The sequence below is a fragment of the Mesoplodon densirostris genome, chromosome 4 (assembly GCF_025265405.1).
Source record: "Mesoplodon densirostris isolate mMesDen1 chromosome 4, mMesDen1 primary haplotype, whole genome shotgun sequence".
Taxonomy (NCBI): Eukaryota; Metazoa; Chordata; class Mammalia; order Artiodactyla; family Ziphiidae; genus Mesoplodon; species Mesoplodon densirostris.
The window spans coordinates 142,450,634-142,472,611 of NC_082664.1; the positions used below are offsets into that span (position 1 = coordinate 142,450,634).

The 21,978-nt window shown below is 42.8% G+C and overlaps 1 protein-coding gene and 1 pseudogene across 1 annotated transcript in view; one reads left to right on the forward strand and one right to left on the reverse strand.

Moving 5' to 3' along the window:
* AGBL1 (AGBL carboxypeptidase 1) overlaps window positions 1–21,978 on the forward strand; it is a 707,098-nt gene that overhangs the window by 105,846 nt on the left and 579,274 nt on the right. The window contains exons 8-14 of the mRNA XM_060096125.1: window positions 3,523–3,639; window positions 4,688–5,268; window positions 7,023–7,106; window positions 7,338–7,424; window positions 9,433–9,581; window positions 10,846–10,933; window positions 20,561–20,705. Of these exons, the coding sequence (XP_059952108.1) occupies window positions 3,523–3,639; window positions 4,688–5,268; window positions 7,023–7,106; window positions 7,338–7,424; window positions 9,433–9,581; window positions 10,846–10,933; window positions 20,561–20,705 (1,251 nt within the window). The remainder of the gene's footprint in view (window positions 1–3,522; window positions 3,640–4,687; window positions 5,269–7,022; window positions 7,107–7,337; window positions 7,425–9,432; window positions 9,582–10,845; window positions 10,934–20,560; window positions 20,706–21,978) is intronic.
* On the reverse strand, window positions 17,126–18,262 carry LOC132487579 (calpain small subunit 1-like; annotated as a pseudogene).

Genomic DNA, 21,978 nt, shown 5'->3' on the forward strand with positions numbered 1-21,978 from the left:
AGAACCCAACAGCATTTGCTGCAAGTTATGTGGGCAAGAAGCCAAGAGTATTTATTTCTGGTCAGAGAATGGACGCAGGCCTTTAACTTGTGGCCTTTTCCTTTGAAAATCTTAGTTAACAATTGGGAGAAGCCTCTTAGAAAGAATGATTAAAAGGAACTTGTATCTGTAAAGAGTCTTGAGAGTGTATAGTTGGGTGCTGTTCTTTGATTGAAAACTGTGAATGTCATCATAAGGAAAGAGAAACTTACAACGAATATAGACTAGAAGTTGGCCATGTTTTTTTTTTTTTTTTCTTAATGAACGCAAACATTAGATTTGGACAGACTGAAGAAGAGGAGGACAGAAAGGGTGAATTCAAGCTCTTCCTTGCTTTCTTCCCTCCTTTCCTCCTCTTAAACTTTTTATTTCTTTCAGGTATTTTCTTGGATATGATCCATATGTGAGGTGGCATGCTAAGTTCCTAGGGAAGTTAATATGATACAAAAGCAAATAAGACATAGTTTTTATCTTCAAAGAATTCAGTCTAGTAAACTTGGGGATTGTCTCTACCAGAGTTTGAATCGGCACCTTCAAAAGGGTGTTGAACTCAAATCTAAGGCTGGGGAAAGTCAATATTGGAAGGGTCGAACCTGAGGAGGGAGGGAGTTATCTGGGTTAGATGGGTACCAAAATCCTAAATGATGAAGCTTCTCTGGGTTGCTGTGAGGACAGAGAAGCTGGTCCACTCCTAAATAAATATAAGGGTATTTCTAAAAGGGTATTTATAAAATACAGAAGTAGTTGACAACCTGCTTGAGTGCCTGGAGATTCAGAGGCCAAGATTCAAGCTTTGAGGACCAGAGATGGTCTCTGTTACAAGTACTCCACTTTGCTGTTATACTGAGAAAGCCATCGCAGGCAGTATATAAATGAATGGGCATGACTGTGATCCGATAAAACTTTATTTACAAAAACAAGCAGTGGGCTATAGTTTGCTAACACCTGCTCTAAGGCTGAGTAGGTCACCTAGATAGGCTGAAGCTCATGGGTTACCTGACGCTCCTCATTCCAGACGTACCAACCTTACTTGTTGGTGGGGAGATGCTTCTCAATGCCTGGCAGGTTGCATTTCTATTGGTGCCACCTTGGGGCATGGCTGAGGCTGTAGCAGAGATGGTGAAAGGAAGGAAGATCTGACAGATGAAGCTGGAAAGGATAAGTGTTGGGATCTCCAATACCAGGCTAAGGAGTTTGGGCCTGGTATGCACTGTATCTGAAAATATCGTTATATCAACCTCATGGGATCTATATTTCTTTTAATTTAAAGCTTGGAGGAAAATTGCAGAAGATGGATGGAATATTGCACTCTATCCCCTGAATCAGGAATATAACATTTTTTTAAATGATTTTTTTAAAAATTTATGTTAACCCTCTTATTTATTTATTTTTTTGGCTGCGTTGGGTCTTCGTTGCTGTGTGCGGGCTTTCTCTAGTTGCAGTGAGCGGGGGCTACTCTTCGTTGCGGTGCACGAGCTTCTCATTGTGGTGGCTTCTCTTGTTGAGGAGCACAGGTTCTAAGTGTGCAGGCTTCAGTAGCTGTGGCTCACAGGCTCTAGAGCACAGGCTCAGTAGTTGTGGCGCACAGACTTAGTTGTTCCGGGGATTGTGGTATATTCCCGGACCAGGGCTTGAACCCATGTCCCCTGCACTGGCAGGCAGATTCTTAACCACTGCGCCACCAGGGAAGCCCAGGAATATAACATTTATTTTCCACATTTATTTGATTTCAGGAAGAATGAGCCAGGCTTTCAGGACTATCAGGATTTTCCTTAACTAACAAAATAGATTCCTAAAATATAGGGTGGATTCCCCGCCCCCCATTTTATTAGGGAAACTTGATCTGGGAGAGGCACAGAAAGATGAAGAGATTGAACTATGTCCTTTCTCTGTAACATTCTATAACCTTTGAAAAATACAGAAGTGTTTGGAGGAGAGTCACCATCACTGTTAAACTATTATGAAATGATGATCTAGAAGAAATAAAAGGTCTGGTATTATTCATCCCAGTGAAGAAAAGGCTGGTGGTGACTCGGTAAACTTTTATTTTTTTAAAATTTTTTTATTTTTTTTGCGGTACGTGGGCCTCTCACTGCTGTGGCCTCTCCCGTTGCAGAGCACAGGCCCCGGATGCGCAGGCCCAGCAGCCATGGCCCACGGGCCCAGCCGCTCCGCGGCATGTGGGATCCTCACGGACCGGGGCATGAACCCGTGTCCCCTGCATTGGCAGGCGGACTCTCAACCACTGCGCCACCAGGGAAGCCCTCGGTAAACTTTTAAATGTACAAAGGGATACAGGTATAGTAGGAGGTTACGACCTCCTCCCCAGAGCCTGGAAGGCTCAGCATCATCCCTGCGTATGGAATCTTGACTCCTACAGTCTTCCTCTTATTCTTTATGCGTCAGCCACTTTCTATTAAAAAAATTTTTTTTAATTTATTTTATTGAAGTATAATTGATTTATAATGTGTTAATTTCTGCTATACAACAGTGATTCAGTTATATGTATGAATTCTTGTATATGAGTGTATACATTCAGCCACCTTCTTTCTGTAAGCAAATTTAAGTTGCTTTTTTTTTTTCTTTTTCTGTTAGTAATTTCTTCCCCCAAGTCTTTGCCTTTTTGGCTGTTATTGTTAAAATGTGTCCTCCGGGCTTCCCTGGTGGCTCAGTGGTTGAGAGTCCGCCTGCCGATGCAGGGCACACGGGTTCGTGCCCTGGTCCAGGAAGATCCCACATGCCGCGGAGCGGCTGGGCCCGTGAACCATGGCTGCTGAGCCTGCGCGTCCAGAGCCTGTGCTCCACAATGGGAGAGGCCACAACAGTGAGAGACGCATGTACTGCAAAAAAAAAAAAAAAAAAAGGGACCTCCTTAGCTTCTTTGTACCCCAGCCTCACTCACAATCACTTCACCACCTCTCATTCTTCCCATGACATTTATCACTGTTCGAAGTTACCTTGCTCATTTGTTTGCTTTCTTACTGTCTTCCTTTTCTCACTAGAAGGCAAGTTCTATGGAATCATGGACCTTGGTCTGTTCAATTATCAATGAGTCTTTAGTACCTAGGAGAGTGTCCACTCATAGTAGGGGCTCATTAAACGTTTGTGAAAAGAGTGACCTAAATAGGTAGATAGATGAATAGGTACAACAGTTACAGTTATGGCAAAGACAGTGGTGATGAGATAAAAACAATTCTTTGGTATTGTGCTTCATTGTTTACATAGTTCATCTCATTTTACATAAATTATTTATGATGAAGGCTGATAAATACTAACATGAACACTGAGAAAAATTATAATCTTTCTTAGTATTTAAAAAATACAACCTTACATATTAAATTATCCTTGACTAGGCTAGCACTATAACTTGGAGGCAAGGAAACCGTGTCCCAGGATTCTGAAAAGTCCCATCTGTAGCTTGTCTCGATATTTCTCAGGATGGCTCTCCTGATTGTAACATATTTTTTGAATGTGCCATTGTAGGATGATGACTTGGAAACAGATGTGAACAAGCTGAGCTCCAAACCTGGTCTTGATCGACCTGAAGAGGAACTGATGCAATATGAGGCGATGTGTCTTGAGCTCTCCTGCAGTTTTGAGGTAGAATGTATGCCGTGGTTCTACTCCTCGGTGATGCTAATGGGTTCTTTGCAGACCCTGGGCATCCAAACTGGCCTCCAGATGGAAAACATTGCTCATCTTTAGCATTCTGCTTCTGGGATCTTTCTGAGAGGGAAGTAAAAGGCTAAACAAAAATATGAGAAGGTGGCAGAGATAGGATGCATGCAAGGGTCCTATCAATACAATCTGACACCCATCACCTCGGAAGGAAGTAGGATGAAGGTTCACATTGCTGCCTGTTGTCTGGTGGGCAAGGTGCCTTACTCTCATGTCCTGGGAAAGCAAGTGAAAATTCATGGTGATTTAATCGTTCTCTTGTGAGAGTGGGATGGTTGTATGAGATGGCTTTCTGAAGGTGACCAGCCTGATTCTAGGGTTTCGTTGTTAGCAGAAACAAATCAAGCACCTTATACCTGGTCATGTTAATCCAGTGGTTGGTTGCTGCTGCTTCTTCTGCTGTTGCTCCCACCAAAATTTAGACCTGCTTTTGGACCTCCATTATTTTCTTATGATTCTTAATAAACCATGAATTTGGCCATATCTAAGGGTACACACTAAGTCACTTATAGAAGGGAGCTGACACATTGTATTTCACTCTAGAAAGCAGAAAGGCATTGGTGGGTAAAAGTTTCAGGGAAGGAAATTTTAATTCAGAGTAAAAAAGAATTTTTCTTCAACAATCAGAATGATCCTCAGATAAAAGGAACCACCTTGGGATACAGGGAAGTTTCTGTAAATGAGTCATTCAAGCAGGCTGTAAATGTTTGGGGGTGTTGTAGGAGGCTTTCATGTACTGCATAGACTCATACTAGACCCACCAAATGCCCCTTCCACGTGTGCGTTTCTAGGATTCTGCCATTTCTTTGACTCTTGAAGCTTAGTCTTTCCTTGACTGACTTTGGAAAAAGTTTTCCAGTGCACAGGATGTATGCTTAGCTCTGTGCCCAGAGAGTGAGGACAGGGATCAGATTGTATTCTCTACTTGGACAGAAACACTGACGTCTTCTTTTCCACTTTTAACCTGCAGGCACTGGAGCCCAACCCTGGAGGTGGTTTGAACTTGGACGAGACTCGGTGTGCCAGTCACCACCACGTTCTGACTGCTGCCTCCCCAAAAGGGCTTTGCCTGAATAAGGACCAAATCTCCTGGGGACAAGAAAGAGGAGTCCCTGTCCAGACCTCCCTTCTGAGCAGAGTGAAGATGGGGAGGTCCAACATACATCTAACCTCCAAAAAAGGACCTGGAGTGAACCCATACCGAAATGCACAATCCAATGGTCTTGGGATAGGTTCTTCCGGAAGTGAAATCTCAGACGTTCAGGCGTCCTTCAAAGAGGATGCTTGGGACATAGATGCGATTTCCTGCCCAAGGATAAGTGCCTCCTTTTCCAATTCCACTAGACCTAGAGAAACTGCTGAATTAATAGATAAGCTCCTGCAGACACATCGGACGCATATCGCCTTCCATGACCCCTATCTTTATATGGCCAAAGCTAGAAGAACCAGATCTGTGTCTGACTTCACAGTGATGGCATTTCCTGATTTCTGGGGGCATTGTCCACCTCTCTCTGCCCAGTCCATGTTGGAACGTAAATGTGGAGTCCAAAGGTGATGGTGCTACTAACTTGGGAGCTATATATATTTTTTCTTCTTTAGTATTTTTGTAGGTAGAATGGTTTGTACAGATAATTCTCTTATCTTCAGGAAAGTGAGCATTAGTCAGCAGCATGTTAAAAGCCTTAAGGAGGGCTTCCCCGGTGGCGCCGTGGTTGAGAGTCTGCCTGCCGATGCAGGGGACACGAGTTCATGCCCCGGTCCGGGAAGATCCCACATGCTGCGGAGTGGCTGGGCCCGTGAGCCATGGCCGCTGGGCCTGCACGTCCGAAGCCTGTGCTCCGCAACAGGAGAGGCCACAACAGTGAGAGGCCCGTGTACCCCCCGACCAAAAAAAAAAACAAACAAAATACCTTAAGGAAATTTTCGCCAAATATACAAGCTTGCCTCCCTACTAGGACATTTCAGAGCCAAGGGTAGGGTGGCGGTAGACATGTGTTTCCACAAAAAGAATTTCTTAGACGATTCTAATGCAACCCCTTAGCCCGTATCCATTGCAAATCCTACAAAAGGGAAAGATTATCCACTTTCTCCAAATACTGGGATCATTCCTTAAGGGAAGGTTCTCAGGAAAAAACAAGTATGGATTATTTGGGATCACTTTTCTCATTTACTGCAAACTGGAATCTGATCTCTTGTTAATGAGAGGAGGTGGTGGACCTCCATCCCACAGTCCCAACCTTATAGAACCTGACTTGGCTTGGGGAATAGTTTTGCTGCATCACTGAGGATTGTAAGGAAAAAAAAAAATGCATCCTGCAGGGAAGAAATGTTGTGTGATGGATTATTCCCAGGATGCATGAAACGGAGCTTTGCCTTTGGATAGGCATAGCGAGATTAAAAAGAAAATTACTGAACTCAAGGAGAAAACTATTTTCCCAGAAAATATACTAAGTATGCATACACTAAGTCTATGGAGCAAAGTGTGCATAGCAGTAAGTTTTCTTAACTGTTAGCAAGTTCATCAGCAAATTGATGGTGGATCCCAAGAACTGCTTCCACTTGGTCTCCTGGCTGACATCTCTGACCTCACCCCTCTGACCTTATGTCCATGCTCAAGTTCCTGAGAGACACACCACAGGGGCTGGCCCAGCAACAGCTCCCCACTGGACAGGACATCTTTCCCCTGAGTCTAGGCCTCATTTTGACCTTCCCTCCCCCTTCTCCTACCCCTCCCCGCCCCAGAGACCTGGATCAGAAATTCCAGGAGGGAATCTGAAATATCCCTTAGGTATCCTTCCTCCCTCTTACTTAAGTCTCCCAGATATTGGTGTTTCTCAGAGAGAAGATTGACCATAGTCTTCTGGAGCAAACAGAACCAAGGACTATAAATGACACAAGAATTCGAAGGCTTATTGGAGCCTCCCAGACCATCAGCAATCCTAATGTCTCCTTCAAAAGTGTCTTAGTGCAGAGGGCCCTCTTATTCACACAACCAGAGGCTTCAAAGTCCCTCAGCCCAAATGCTCTTGACAAAACTCCTTTGAGTAGAGAATCCTCCTAAAACGAAAATCTGGCATCACTGCTTCCTACATTCCTACTGCTCAGTGTAGTTTTATTTTTTGGTAAAGAAGAAAAGGAAGGAGGGGTGGTGCTTTTTGTACTCATTCAGCTCAAGGTTGGCTCATGATTACATTTTTCTTTCATAATTCTCTGATGAGTCCCAAGGCCCTTCTCACATGACCATAGGATGAATGGGGTAAGGAGTGAGGGCCAACCCTTAAAATGTTTTCAATTTTCCTTTCCAGGATCAAAATATTTGAGGATGTCCGGAGGCTCATCCAGCCAAGCGATATTATAAATAAAGTTGTCTTCAGTCTAGATGAGCCTTGGTAGGTGGTCTTGAACATCAGTGGAATGAGGGGGATGGGAGTATAGAATATCCTTTTAATGGCACGAGCATAAGAATATTTTAAGTTAATAATACATTCCTTCTCCTAAAATCAACACAGTGAAAATTCGGGTTAAAGATCTGTAAGAGAAAGCTTACCTCTAAGAAATGTTAAACTGTGCCCAAGAATAGCAATAAGTCCTATGTTCAAAGGTTCTCTATTTCATTACAGGCCTTTGCAAGACACGACTTCTGACTGCTTACGGTTCTTCTCCAAGTTTGAGTCTGGAAATCTTCGCAAAGCCATCCAAGTGCGTGAGTAAGTAAGGAAAGCTGCAGGGGCCATACTCAGTATGGCTCAGCCCTGTTTTGTATTCCCCTCCAAGGAGACATTTTCGAAGTTTTCCCTTTTTGGGACGTGGTGAGTGGTAAGTCATTTTTTTTGGTACGTGAAATATTTCAAGGAAGCCCAACATATAACAAATACAAGTGGAGCTGTTTGGTATGGAGAAGGGAAAGGCAGGCATGTTAAGATTCCTCCTCAGCCTCCTTCTCTTTCTTGTTTGCTATCTCAGCTTCTTCTTCCTACAGCTCCCGCTTTTATTATTTATTCTCTTCATTTATCAAGTTCCAAGGATCCAGGAGGGAAGACCTGATTAGGAATCTCCTAGTGGGAAAATGAGCAGTCCAGGATGTGCCTAAGCTCCTGGCCTTACTCAGGTCTTTCTCTTTATATCTGCCTTTGCCCAGAGTGTAGAATCCTAAACTCGTCAGTTGTGGTCTGGGTGACAGAGTCAAATGACAGAAAACAAACCTACTTACAGGCAAGGATTTTTTATGATCACTTTTTAGAGAGAGCATTGTGGGCATAGCAGACAATTGGAGGGTCATAGACTTCCTGGAATTGTTCTCATGGGTGTCCCTATGGTGCCAACTATAGCTTCATTCATTGTATGGTGAGTTCAGTGGTTAGAGTGTGTTGCTTATAGTGACGGTGGGAGGGGTGGGACACCATCTGCTCTGCTACGGCTTCAACAAAGCTCTCCCCTTCCACAAATCTCACTATACACTGCCATTTAATCAGAGGGCCAGAGTAGGAGAGTATGAACGAATCAGGGCAAAACCATTGCCCTTTCTAGAAAAGCAACTCAAAGAGCATGCCAAGGGGATGGGATAAGAATATTTTTGAAAATGAAATATCCTGATGATAATGTTTAAGTCAAAGCTTTATTGCTAATTCTGTTGCTCAAGCTTGAAAAAGTAATTTTTTGGAGACATAGTGATTGTGTGGGGACACCTAAGGACTTTCTGGGGTGCTGGAACTGTTCTACATATTGATCTAGGGAGTTGTCACACAGGTGTATCCAGATGAATTTGCTTAAACTCGTTGAGCTGTACATTTAAGATCTGTGTACTTTACTTCATGTAAACTAAATCAGTTAAAAAGGGAAAAAACAAACAGACAAATCTTTCATTGCTAGTCTAATTCATGTTTGTTGCCTTGCTGGGGATTTACATATATTATACTACTCAATCTTTACAAACAGTACTGCAAGTTTAGGCACCATTTCTTTTTTTTTAATTAATTAATTAATTTATCTACGGCTGTGTTGGATCTTTGTTGCTGCGTGCGGGCTTTCTCTAGTTGCGGCCAGTGGGGGATTACACTTCATTTCAGTGTGCGGGCTTCTCATTGCGGTGGCTTCTCTTTGTTGTGGAGCATGGGCTCTAGGCGCACGGGCTTCAGTAGTTGTGGCACGCAGGCACAGTAGTTGTGGCTCGCAGGCTCTAGAGCACAGGCTCAGTAGTTGTGGCGCATGGTCTTAGTTGTTCTGTGGCATGTGGGATCTTCCCCGACCAGGGCTCGAACCCATGTCCCCTGCATTGGCAGGCGGATTTTTAACCACTGTGCCACCAGGGAAGTCCCTAGACACTATTTCTATTTTTCATTTGAGGAGACTGATGCTCAAAAGTCATGTCTAACATCAAATAGTAATGGCATATCCAACCAGATGTGACCACATTTTCTCTGGGATATAGCACACTTGCATTTTTCCAGCTGGACAGAAACTTCATTACCATTTAATAAAAAGATAGGCTATAGTTGTATAACTGACTCTTCTAATACCAGGACACTGCTCCCCCCTCCTTAAGTTTCCAAAGCCTCTGTCCAACATTGTGAGATAAGGATTATAACTATAACTTACCAGCCAACCAAGATCCTGGATCTTACATCTATCATCCAGAACCTGAGATGTGTAGATTTCTCAGTGTTGGAAGTTCTCTTAAAGGCTTTTAACCCTTTGATCTTGCTTCTGTCTTTGCAGGTTGGAGTACGACTTACTGATCAATGCTGATGTGAATAGCACGCAGCACCAGCAGTGGTTCTACTTCAAGGTGAGCGGTATGAGGGATGCGGTCCCTTATCGCTTCAACATTATCAACTGTGAGAAGGCCAACAGCCAGTTCAATTACGGTATGAGCTCTTGGGAAATAGAGACTGTCTCAATAACACCAAAAATGATGTCACTTTTGAGTGCTTGAATTATTATCAGAAGCCCTGCTTGGGTTGCAGAGGGTTTGAAGTCGGGCTGACATGTTTTGGTTGCCAGGTATGGCAAGACGGCCGCCAATGTATGGTAAATTGCTACTATGGGAGGGGAAGCTTGAAACTCTCCCTGTGCTATGAAATGTTAATACCTCACATAACTTTCCGCCACTTCCTGCCTCCCTTGTCCCACCTTGAACTTTTTGAGGCCAGTGAGCCCTCTCATTTATTCCTTCTCTCCACCTCCTAAAACCCATAGAAGCAAATGTACTGATCTGTTGATATTTGTCACAGACAGGCAAACGGCACAATTCCATTGGACAACACCGAGTTACACTCTCAGAAAACTCTGGAGAAAGTTTAAATTCTCCTGAATACCTGTGGCACTTTTAGAGGGGGCGTTCAAGGGACAGTGACTGACTAGTAGCCCATATTTATTTTGAATGTTTCTAGAAATGGGAAATTCTGCATGTTATTGCTGGCTCACATACTAATGTATTAGTGGCTCTGAGTAAGGAAAAAATATTCCCCGTAGCTCCAGGTCCAGGCATAGGACATTACCTCTATTTTGTACTGATTAAATAGACTCTTGCTGGTATAGAAAGAGAAAAGGTGAGCCTTGGCTCTTGTATTCACTTGATGCAGCGGCTGTAACAAATTGTCACACATTTTGTGGCTTCAAAGAAGACAAATATATTCTCTTACAGTTCTGGAGTCCACAAGTCCCAAGTCAGTTTCACTGGTCTTAAGTCAAGGCGTTGGAAAGGCCATGCTTCCTCTGGACATTCTAGGGGATTATTTGTTTCCTTTCCTTTTCCAGCTTTTAGAGATATGTTCCTCACATTCCTTGGCTCATGGCCCTTTCCTCCATCTTCAAAGTCAGCTGCATAACATCTTCAAATCTCTCTGCTTCGGCCACATTGCTTTTCCTCTGTAGTCAAACCTCCCTCTAGCTCCCTCTTGGAAAGACATGTGTGATTGAATTTAGGGCCCACCAGGATAATCTCCCCATCTCAAGATACTTAATTTAACCATATCTACAAAGTCCCTTTTGTCATATAAGGTTGATATACAGCTTCCATGGATTAAGACCTGGGTATCTTTGAGGGCCATTATTCAACCTACCACAGCTCTCCTTTTCTATTCCCCCACCCCCCACCTAATGGATTAATCCTGCCTTTATTTTGTGTAGGGATGCAGCCAACTCTGTATTCTGTGAAGGAGGCTCTTCTTGGTAGACCTGCCTGGGTACGGACAGGCTATGAAATCTGTTATTACAAGTAAGTTAGAGTGTTGTTAGCTTCCTTTGCTCTTCTGTTCTCTCTCAGTTTCCTGCTTCTCCATGTTAATCTTACAAACCTGAGCAATCTGTGCTTGTCTGCTGTACTTGTCACTCTTCCAGTGGCAAATGCTCTGTCCTTCAGAAGCCTAAGCGTGTTAAATGGCACCCACAGTAGACCTCAAGAAATATCTTTTGGTTTTCTGAAAAGTCATCTATTCTTATTTAAACACCTTAAAACCTTTAGACCTTACTGTTGGATATTATTATATAGACTCAACCTATGATTAGTGCATCAAGCTTCAGTTCTTTTCCTGTTTCCATTGGTCCCAGTGAACAAAAAGTGTGAGATATTCTAACTTATTCTTATCCATCCCATGCTTCAGTTTTCCAAAGCAGATAAACATGAATATGTGAGAAATATACTTAAGTAACTGTTGCTCCACAGAAAGATACATTTTGGAAAAAATAGAAGAGAAAGGTATTTTCAGAATTCATCTTCAACTCTTGATCAGTAGCCACTTTCATCAATGTATCCTGTAAAGGTGTAATGAAATTTGAATTATCCATATATTTTGATAAAATACATGCATGCATTCCAGACCCATGAATTGCTTATTTGTGCACTTTCCTTTGCTAGAAAATAAAATACAAATTCATAAGACAAAAAAAGGATAGGGAGTGTGGACAGGTAGAAACTATGTAGCTAATTATTAGCTTGTTGCTGGTTTCTTATAAAAAACTGATATGCTAGTACTTATTTTCTTGGATAAAGTAATTTATATCTCTTTCTGAGATGACAGGAGGCCCCTAAAAATATTATCAGGCATTCTTGAGTTCAGGATAGTTGCAAATATCAAAAAGAAAGAGTAAAAATGCTTATGCCTCTTGGCTTTTGAGACTATAAGGACAGGAGCATTGACAGATAAGAAGGTCAAGAATCTTGTTGCTCTATCAGACACAAGGGCAATCATCACCATAGAAGTAAGGATAGTCTATAAAGCACAGAGATGGGCTAACAGTTTGTAATGAAAGAGTCAGCAGTCTTTAGTCTTGTATGTATTAGAATATGGACCTGGGTAGTATTTTCATTATATTCTTCAGAACAATAGCAAAGCCATACAATGTTGTTGGTTTTCCATAACAATGACTTTCTGACCCACCTATCTGCAGACTCTCAGGATCCTCTTATGGTCCAAAGAGATTGAGACTAAAATCATCTCAAGGTGACAGGGGCCACAGCTGTAGGGGAAAATAATGGAAGCATAAATTTGGACTTTGGTGTGTCAAGAATAACTTTTAGTGTCCTCGAGAAATAGTAATTCTAAATAAACATGAAAGACCCAGCTTGCAGTGGGCTTGGATCTGGAGGTTAGTAAGAGGTTGGACAAACATAACATTCAGCATCCTTTGTGGGGGGGCAGCTGTCCCTGGAGGCTGCTTCCTTGGAGGTGGGGGATAAGGCGTGGGTGGGCTTAAGGGGATTTAGAATCTGCCAAGAGGAAAAGGAAGAAATCAAACATCCCAAAGCAGAGCCTTGGCCTAAAGAATGACAATGTTAATGTTAATAGCTTCTAGATTCATGAAAAGACAATTGTTATGTGATTAAAGAGTAACAGAGGGGTAACATGAAAACCATGAATGTGTAATGTAATTCGTTTTTCGTCTTCTAGCCATGAATACAACAGAGATGAATGGATAAGATTGCTACATTATAACATAGTTTGTTTTACACCAATTCACCGCATTGTGTTAACATATTTCCAATAATGTGATCTAACAACAGGATAGATATGTTATGTGTATCTCTATTCAACTGCAAATCAGAGTGCCTTTCCCTACCGTAGAATGCCTTAGATTATACAACGTATTTATTTCTCTCTTTTACCCATCACAGTCTTTGAGTTGATCTGCTTTTGAAGATTTTTTGGCTTCATCCCTGACTTTATGCTCTCTAATGTATTAATTTGGGAGAACTTTACCTCCTATTTCTTTGTCTCCAATATGTCATCAGGAACTCAGAAGTCTTATTTCTATTACATTCTTATATTTAATACCATGTTCTAAAGGGGGTGCCAGAGTGCTTATTGTGGAGAGAACCATGAGCCATGGTACCTGAGTATATCTATGGGAGGGTGAAAGAAAAGAGTACTCAGAAAGAATGGGATATCCATTTCCTTCAAAAAGTGATAGCAACAGTGATCAGTTAAGGAGGTGGGCCAACTGCTTTGTGGGTCGGAGCATCATCACTTAGAAAGTGATCTCCAAACTATTTTGATAAGATATACTAATCCATGTACTTTTAATATAGAATTGTTCATAATTTTAAAAAATCAATTATACATGCCTTACTATACTAATATATTATGCATACTAGAAAACATGCAGAAAGTTTAGAATTTTAAGACATGGGGAAAAGATGAGAAAAATAATTTTCAATTTAAATCTTTAAATTTTAAATGTAAAATTGTTATATATTTTTTTACTATTGGTAACTCAGGGCATCCTATACCCTTAAGGTTTACCATGAAAAATATAGTTGTAAATTGCCTTTTGGCTAATTTTGAAAAATTGTGGTTAACTTCTCCGATCTAATTAGATAATTTTTACACAAATAAGAATTCTTGAAAAGAGCTAATATTAAGGTAGGAAGTAGGCCATGTCAGTTCTTTCATTTTCTCGGTCATTTGTGTTTAAAATGTAATATTATTATCAATCTCTGAATTCCAAGCAGAATTTAGAAAAAACTAATTATCTATATTGCAGGGTATAGTTTAATTTAGATAATATAATCTGTAAATCCACTAGAGAAGTCTTCTGCAAGTTTAAATACCTTGCCAGAAGCTGAAATCTAAAGAATGAGAGAGATGGTGAGCTACTCTCATCCCTCCCTCAGGAAGCCTACTGTACAGCAGTCGATACTAAACTACCTGACATATGAAAACCATAGATATAAAATGTAATGTATTTTTCATATTCCAGCCCTGGAAAGCAACAGAGAAGAATGGATAAGACTGCTATAGTGTAATCTAGCTTGTTTTATAATTATTCATCATAGTAGCTTGACTTGGACAGCATAAGGGCAGCGTTGTCCATCCCCATATTAAACCTTAGACAACTTTCTTTCTTCCTTATTAATCATAATAAATTTAAAGAGAAATTCTAATATCTTCTCCCTGTGTTCAGTAGATCTGATCTTCTTGCCCCTCCCCTGGGGTACCTGCTCCCCCCCATCCCACCCCCTCACCCACCCACCTGGCAGATCCCTAAGCCAGAAAATCAAAAGGGATTCTCCAGAGGGAAGAACAGAAATGGGCAGGCTTATTTTTCCATGCCTCTTGTAAAAGTAAGCAAGGACTGTTTTAGTTCCTGCTTTATTTACTTCCCTGCGGTCTGCTTCTCCCTCTGATGTACACAGCCTCACACCTTTTTGAATTTTCTCCCAGCTCTGGTCTAAAGTAATTTTGGTGCTGAAGGGCAGAGGGAGGGAAGCTGCATGCTCAGAGTGGCCATGTAATACACAACAGCTGATCTCTTCTGACATTTATCTCTGCTCGTGAGAGGAGATGGAACAGCTCACTCATGAAGATGAATGTCATACAAGAGCTCTGCCGTCATGCATCCTTCCCAGGGATCTCAGGAGAGAGATTTGGTGCTATACAGTATATTAGAAACTCTGCAGACACAGGGCAGCCTGGTGACTTGACTGCCCTGCCTTATTAGATCCTGTTAAGTGAAATGATGCTCCCATGTTAAACAGAGCCATCGTCATTATAAGTTTATCTAATTCACTGTCTATCTTGGCATTTGCTTCTTTCATGCACACACAGAAAAAAAAAGATAAAATTAAAAGATAAAATTTTAAAAAATGACTTCCCAGCATATTTTAACGTACAAATGGAAGGAGACTGAGTTCATAACCATGCATTTGTGTACTTTGCTCCTTGCTTCATTGAAAGCTTTATGATTTTAAAAATGCAGACCCTTCCGAGGATAAATTGTTCAGAGAATGGAAAAGCAAAGGGGAGCCTTTTAATGTGGAATGGCTGATCTATCCATATCATCTTTGACCCAACATGCATCTAGGATCTGGCATATTTGAGAGCACACTTGATTTTCACCAGGCTTCTTCTCCGCCTAGAAGAGCAGACCAAGGAGAGAAAGTTTCTGGAGTGAAACTTCTACCACTCATTAATGTGACCTTGGGGCAAATTATTCCAGCCTCTCTCAACTTCAGATTCCTCATCAGTAAAAGGGGATAATAATGGTATCTACTTGATAAATCTGTGCTGAGGATGAAGTGAAATGAGATAAAGCACATGGAAATCTTACAACAGTGTCTGGTGCATAGTGGATGTTCAGTGAGTGTTAGCAATTATTAGTAATTAATAGAAGCTTCTTAGTGGCATCAAATACCAGTGACATAAAGAATCATAGTGGTATGAATAATTTTCTCACTAGCTATCATCTGGATTATTTTACATTCCTTCTGTTATTTTAGACTTCAGGTTTATAGGTATCTCTGATTTATGAAAACCGAAACTTCCAATTCTTACTTGCTGAATTAAACCAAAAGACCTCTTGTCCTTTTATCCATTCTTATGAGACAGGTGATAAAATGAAAAATAATCTTGTTTTTGGGGTAAGCCCACACCTAGGGTTGAATCCTGTTTATTGTGCTTGTTGCGTGGAGTTCCTCAAGACACTTAACATCTCAATTTTCCCAGTCTGTAGAGTGTGCATAATAATACCTTGAAAGGATATAATTAGGATTAGAGATAAGATATGCCAAGTATTCTAATGATTACTTCTAGAGTCTTAGGTCCATTTATTCTACAGGCCTTAGTTGAATAGCTGCTAAGTCCAGGTACTGTGCCAAGTGTGAAGATATACAGACAAATAAGCATAATCCCTGCCATAAAGCATGGGCAGTGAGGGAGAGGCATAATGTGATAAGAATTATGTAAAAGGGTGGATATTGGGGAAGACTTCCTGAAAGAGGAAACACTTGTGTTGAGTCTTGAAGGAGGAAGAAGAGTTGGCTAAATGAGGAAGAAGGAAAGCATTTCCATACAAAGGAAGAACATGGGAACCATTTGAAATATAAAGGATGAATGTTACTGCCTTGCAAACATCCCTCAGTATGTTCATATCATAATTGGGAAAACAAAAAGAACTTGATAGGATCTCACTTCATCATGGACAGATCTAATTGTAGCAAGCCAAGTGTTTCACTTTGGAGATTTATGGAACACTTCATTTTGAAGAAGGTGATCTTGGGAAAGTTTAAAGGTTTCTGAAGAGGAAAACTTTGCTAGAGGTGGAGTAATCTCTGGGACTCTCCCACTACAGTGTAGCCACCAGGAGACTCCAGTGGGGAAGCCTGCCATTTGCTTTAGTTTCACCTACAGCGTAGACCCTGGATTAGGGTAGCAAGTGAATCTCCTTTAGCTGAAACTCATCCTAAATGAGGTGATTTTCATTTTTCTTAAATTCCAGCCATCAGCAACCATCCTGAAGAGGGCTGGATTATTAGTGGGGAGCTTTTGGTCTTGCCCACGACAATATTGCCCATGAAGCTACAGCAAGGGTGTGTGTACAACAGGCGTGTGTGTGTGTGTGTGTGTGTGTGTGTGTGTGTGTGTGTGTTTTGGGAGGGTGAGGAGGTAGATTTTATAGCCCAAACTACCAACTTTCCTTAAATCACTAGAACCTTGGTCCACAGAAGCTCAAAAGCTAAAAATTATTCTATTTTATTTCTCTCTCTATTTCACTGTAGCTGTTCCCTGCCTGGAGTCCAGTTTTGGTTTGAATGGTGGAAAGAGCCTAGGGATGGGAATTTCATATCCTTTTTTTTTTTTTCAGAGAGAGCAGCAACTAGGGTGCATTTATTTCCTCCTGGGCCTGGCAGGCTGGGAGCAGAATACAGACAAAGGCACTGGGGCATGTGGCCTGTTATGGCCTGGAGTTCAGCTGCCTGGGTGGTAACTGAATGGGTGTGCCAGGGTGTGTAGACACTGGAGTGATCCTCCCAGAACTGAGAGAAAGGCCCTTGGGGTATGAAAGCAACACCAACGTTGGGCTTGGCACAGATGCAAGAGAGGGGTTATGGAGTAGATGTGAGATGGGTGTGCTGGGGCAGGGTGTGTTGAAGCATGTTGGGCCCTGGCTGTTAACTGAGAATCTGGGTGCCAAGGGCTAGGAGAACAGAAAGGCCTGTGGGTCCGCAGGAGCCATGAAGATGTGACTGCAAACAGGATCAACCCTGGGGGAGACCGAAGAGTCCAAGGTGACTCCTACAGCGAGGCGATGAGGGGGCAGGTCTGGGACTCCCATTCAGGAATACATGGCCAGCTGTAGCCACTCCTGGGTGTTCACCTGGATTTGTCCAGTGCCATCTTTGTCAAGAGATTTGAAGGCATGGAACATGGCATCCGGTCTGACCAGGCAGCTGATGAAGTTGTCAGAATCCATGTTCCCTCCCTCATCTGAGTCGTGTCGGATGATCATGTCGTAGAGATGCTCATTCAGGCGGAATCCTGCTGCCTCAAAGGCCCCTGGGAGTTCACTGCTGCCAATGGTCCCTGAACGGTCAATGTCAAATTGTTTGTATATGGCCTGCCACTTTTTTTTTTTTTTTTTTTTGCGGTACGCGGGCCTCTCACTGCTGTGGCCTCTCCCGCTGCAGAGCACAGGCTCCGGACGCGCAGGCTCAGCGGCCATGGCTCACGGGCCCAGCCGCTCTGCCGCATGTGGGATCCTCCCGGACCGGGGCATGAACCCGTGTCCCCTGCATCGGCAGGCGGACTCTCAACCACTGCGCCCTCGGGGAAGCCCGGCCTGCCACTTTTTGATGTTGTTCCACAAGTACGTGAATTCCTCGAAGCCCAGCTTGCCGGTCGTGTCACCACCATGCTGCGACATGTGTCAATGCCAATACCATCAGTCTTCAGATCAGGATGTCGGGTCACGACTTTGTTGAGAATGTTCATGAGTTCTGTGGCACTGACCTCCATGTCCTCTCCAGCCAGCTGGGCAAAGACCTCCGGAACTGCCGTGCCTTCTCACTCTCATTGGCCTCGATGTTGGAGTAATGGGTGCTAGGGGGCGGGGGCTCTGGGTTGTACTGCGCAGCCGCCTCGCTAACAGCGCTAATGACCCCGCCCAGTATGCGCGCGGCAGTTCCGCAGCCGCCGCTTCCTTCTCTTCTGCCGCCGCCGCCTCGGGCCCACTGACCAGGCCTCCGAGCACATTCCCTAAGGCCCCCGCCCAGGCCCCCACCTCCCCCGCCGCCTCTTCCACCCTTCCAGACCGAGTTAACCAGGAACATGGCTGTGACTCAAGATTCTGCCTTGCTCGCGCATCGGCCGGTCAGCTAGTCTCCATATTCTTATTTTTACTCTCTCTCTTGTTCTCTGTGGTGGCTGGTGGGGTAGCATAGAATTTGCTTAGGATGAATGTGCCTGTGATGTGACTTCAGTGTACTTAGTACAGTGGGAAGCCTAGAACTAAGCAAGGTTCATGTCAGATGAGACCACCCCCACTGGCCTCGGGGGTATCTTATGAATCTTGAGGAAAGATGCAGGCTCTGTCTCCACTGCATGTAGGTGAAAAACTTGGGGATGGAAAGGCACTAGATGTATGTTTCCACCTGCTTTTACCTTCATGAATATATATGTATGGTGTGTGTGTTTTCACACTCATGCATGTGAGGCTCAATTCCACATTCTGATTGGTTGTCAAAATGTTGACCATTTGACCAAAATGTTGACTGGCTCATTTCACTTAGAAGAGAGGTGTAATTGACTAGGTTCAGCTAGGTGTAAACTGAATGTGTGCTTGCAGTGGAGCCTTGAAATCAGAATGAATAAAGGTAGAGCATATGTGGTTTGCATGCTTTCTGAGTTACCATCTGCTTCTTTACATACTTGCTAATAATCAGAGCCTTAGCTCCGGAGAAACTATAGAACTTTGGGGAAATCTGGAGAAAATAGACTGAATTAGGTAGCAAGATCCAGATGGCACCATGGGTAAAGATGCCTTTTTGGGGACTTCCCTGGTGATCCAGTGGTTAAGACTCTGCTTCCACTGAAGCGGGTGCAGGTTCAGTCCCTGGTCAGGGAACTAATACCCTGCATGCAGAGCAGTGCGGTCAAGGAAAAACCAGAAAAAAGTTGCCTTTTTGAAGTTTCTAGTCCTGTAGTCACAAAGGATATGGGTCCTATTAATAGGATGCTCAAAAGCTGGTACATCGTTGGGGATTTCCTTCTTTCCCTAGGATGACCAAGGATCCAGGGTGCCATATTGGCAGAAGCTGATGCAAGAGAAATGTATAGCCTGATAGGTCATAGTCCATGGAACTAGCAATTTCTCTTACTCCCATTCTTAGTTTTATGAATATTGAAAAAACCCACAAAACCAGGCAGTAGATTTTCTATTTTGTCCTTTCTTGCTCACTTGATCTTTTTTGCTTTGGTGGCAGGTGTCATGAAGGTAGCAAAAAAGGCAGAAAAGAATAATCCATATTTTTTATATTTGCAAGAACGCACAGAATAGTTATCTGCTATTTCTTCCCTCTCCCCACCCTTTCCCCCAATGAAACCCCAAAGCACAATGGACAAGAAAGCCAACGTTGTAAACGTTCAAAGGTGGAATTACATCTTTTGGTGTCCTGGTGTATTCTGCATTATAATGCAGCCTTGACGATAACATTTCTCAGGAAAGCCTGCACAGCTGTCTCAGCATCAAGAGGCAAGGAGGGAGCGTAACTGGCAGCGTATGGGGAAAATATTGCTTGGAATGTACTTCTGGGTGCAAATTACTTTGATACTGTTCTCTGAAGTATCAACATTGGTGCTTCATCTTTGACAAAGGAAAATGTGGATTGTCAGGCTGTAAGAAGCTGAACCACATTTGGGGTGACAAATGTATTCCTTTGGGAAGAAAGTCTTGTGTAGTGGAAAGAACAAAGGCCTTGCAGGCAGATCTGGGTTTGAGTCCTGTATTGGCCACTTATTAGCCTTTTGACCTTTGACAAATGTATTTTTCTAAGCTTTTGTTCTTTCATCCACACAATGGGTTGTTACAGTGATAACAAGATGACATACATTGTGTTGAGTTGGAACTCTGTATAGGGTAGTGATTGCTAAGAAACCGTCTGGCAGGCAGAAAGGAAAGAAGGAGCTGGACTCTGGCAGGCAGAAAGGAAAGGAGGAGCTGGACTCTGTGTTATCTGGAGAGAGGCAGGGGTTGAGGAACCCAGATTTGGGTAATAAAATATATGTTTCTAATAAAATCCCAGGAAGAACAGAATTATTCACATTTTCCTCTGTTTTCTAGTTCAGTGACTCTATAGCCTTCATTTTCAGACACAGCAAGGAAAGGCCTATGGCATAGATGCCACAATTAGGAGACAGATGGATTAGCCACGATGTTGGTGATTTGGGCTCATGACCTGGCAGTAAGCTCACTTCTCTATTTCTCCGTTTTCTAAATTTTGCTCACCAGGTGTTTCAAGTGGAGGACGTTTTGCTAGTCTATAACACCAAGGGTTTATGGCATCTCGAACCCTAAATGACTGTTTTCCCCACCTTTCCCTCATTCTTGTCTCTTCTCCTTTCTCTTGTAGAAATCATTATCGCCAGAGCGCAGCCATCACAGGGGCAGAGTCTGGGAAGTGCTATTACACCCTCACCTTTGCCGTCACCTTCCCGCATGCCGAGGATGTCTGCTACCTGGCCTACCACTATCCCTACACCTACACCGCCCTCATGGTAACTTCCTCTCTACAGCCTTATGGAGGCCCAACTGAAGGGGCTCTTGGAGGTTTTCCTGGAAACATTCAGGAGACCCTGTCATCCTGGTGGGGACTTCAGCCTTCCAAGGGATCCAGGGTTTGTTGTCACTAACTTGGTGGCTTTCTATTTGTCCCTTTTCCTTCCTTGGACAGAGTTCGAGGCTGAGGTCATGACCAGTGACATTCTGGAGGCCCCAGTGGCATATAGTGCTCTTCATCTGTAGGTTGAGTGTGGGAGGTGGAGGGCAGGGGGACATTTCTTAGGGGCTCTATCTTTAAAAAGCCCTCAAATTAAGCAAGGATAAATGAGATTGGAATGAGATCATTCCGTTGAAATGGGGTAAAACCATGCAGGTCAGCTGAGATGCAGATTTAAAGGACATAGACACATTGAGAGGAGTGAAGCAGAGGCTGAGGAGGTGAAGCTTGGAAAAACTCCCTGAGTTCACCTGACAGCTGCTTCCCCATTTCCAGTGGTTCCCACGGCCACGGGCTGGAGGCTGTTAGCAGGATCCAGGGCAGACAAGAAGGGTGGAACAATAAAGCATTGAATCACTGCAAATGAGCGTCACAATCTTTTTATGAGAGGAGGGTAGTGTCAACCTGTCGAAACTCGAAGTCAGCATTCTGATGTCCTATCAGACCCTGCACAGGGCTCATTTGACCAACCTGAGCAAACTGCTTAAACCATGCAGTTTCCTGTCATTTGAAAAAGTTGGCAAACCATCCCTTTTCCCCTAGCTATTTCATGAATATCCTGAGGATTAATGAGCTAAAGTATCTCTTATAAAATACTTTTACTCTCTGCATTAATGCAAAATGTTATTAGCATATTTATAATAATATGTGTATAAGCAAACAGATATATCACTTAGCCTGAAGGATGAGCATTTTCATTGCAAGTCTGTGATAGGAGTTGGAAAAGACGATAACCAAGAACATCTTTCCCCTCAGAAGGAATGTTCAAGTATAAATACAGTTTTTTCTGCATTGAGAAGGCGTACCTTCAACCACTTGGCTAACTGCTTCATAAAAGGACATCTGCCCTTCTCTCCATAGGTTGGTTTGCCTAAAGAGAGATTCTTTTTATTTTATTCTTTTTTTTTTTTTTTTTTTTTACTATTTCCCAGACTGCAAAAGATATACAACTAGTATTATTTGCGTACTGCACTTAGAGATCTCAAGAACTTAATCCAAGAAATGTGCATCACAACCTTTGCTGTAACAAGGCATGTTTGTTTTAAAACATG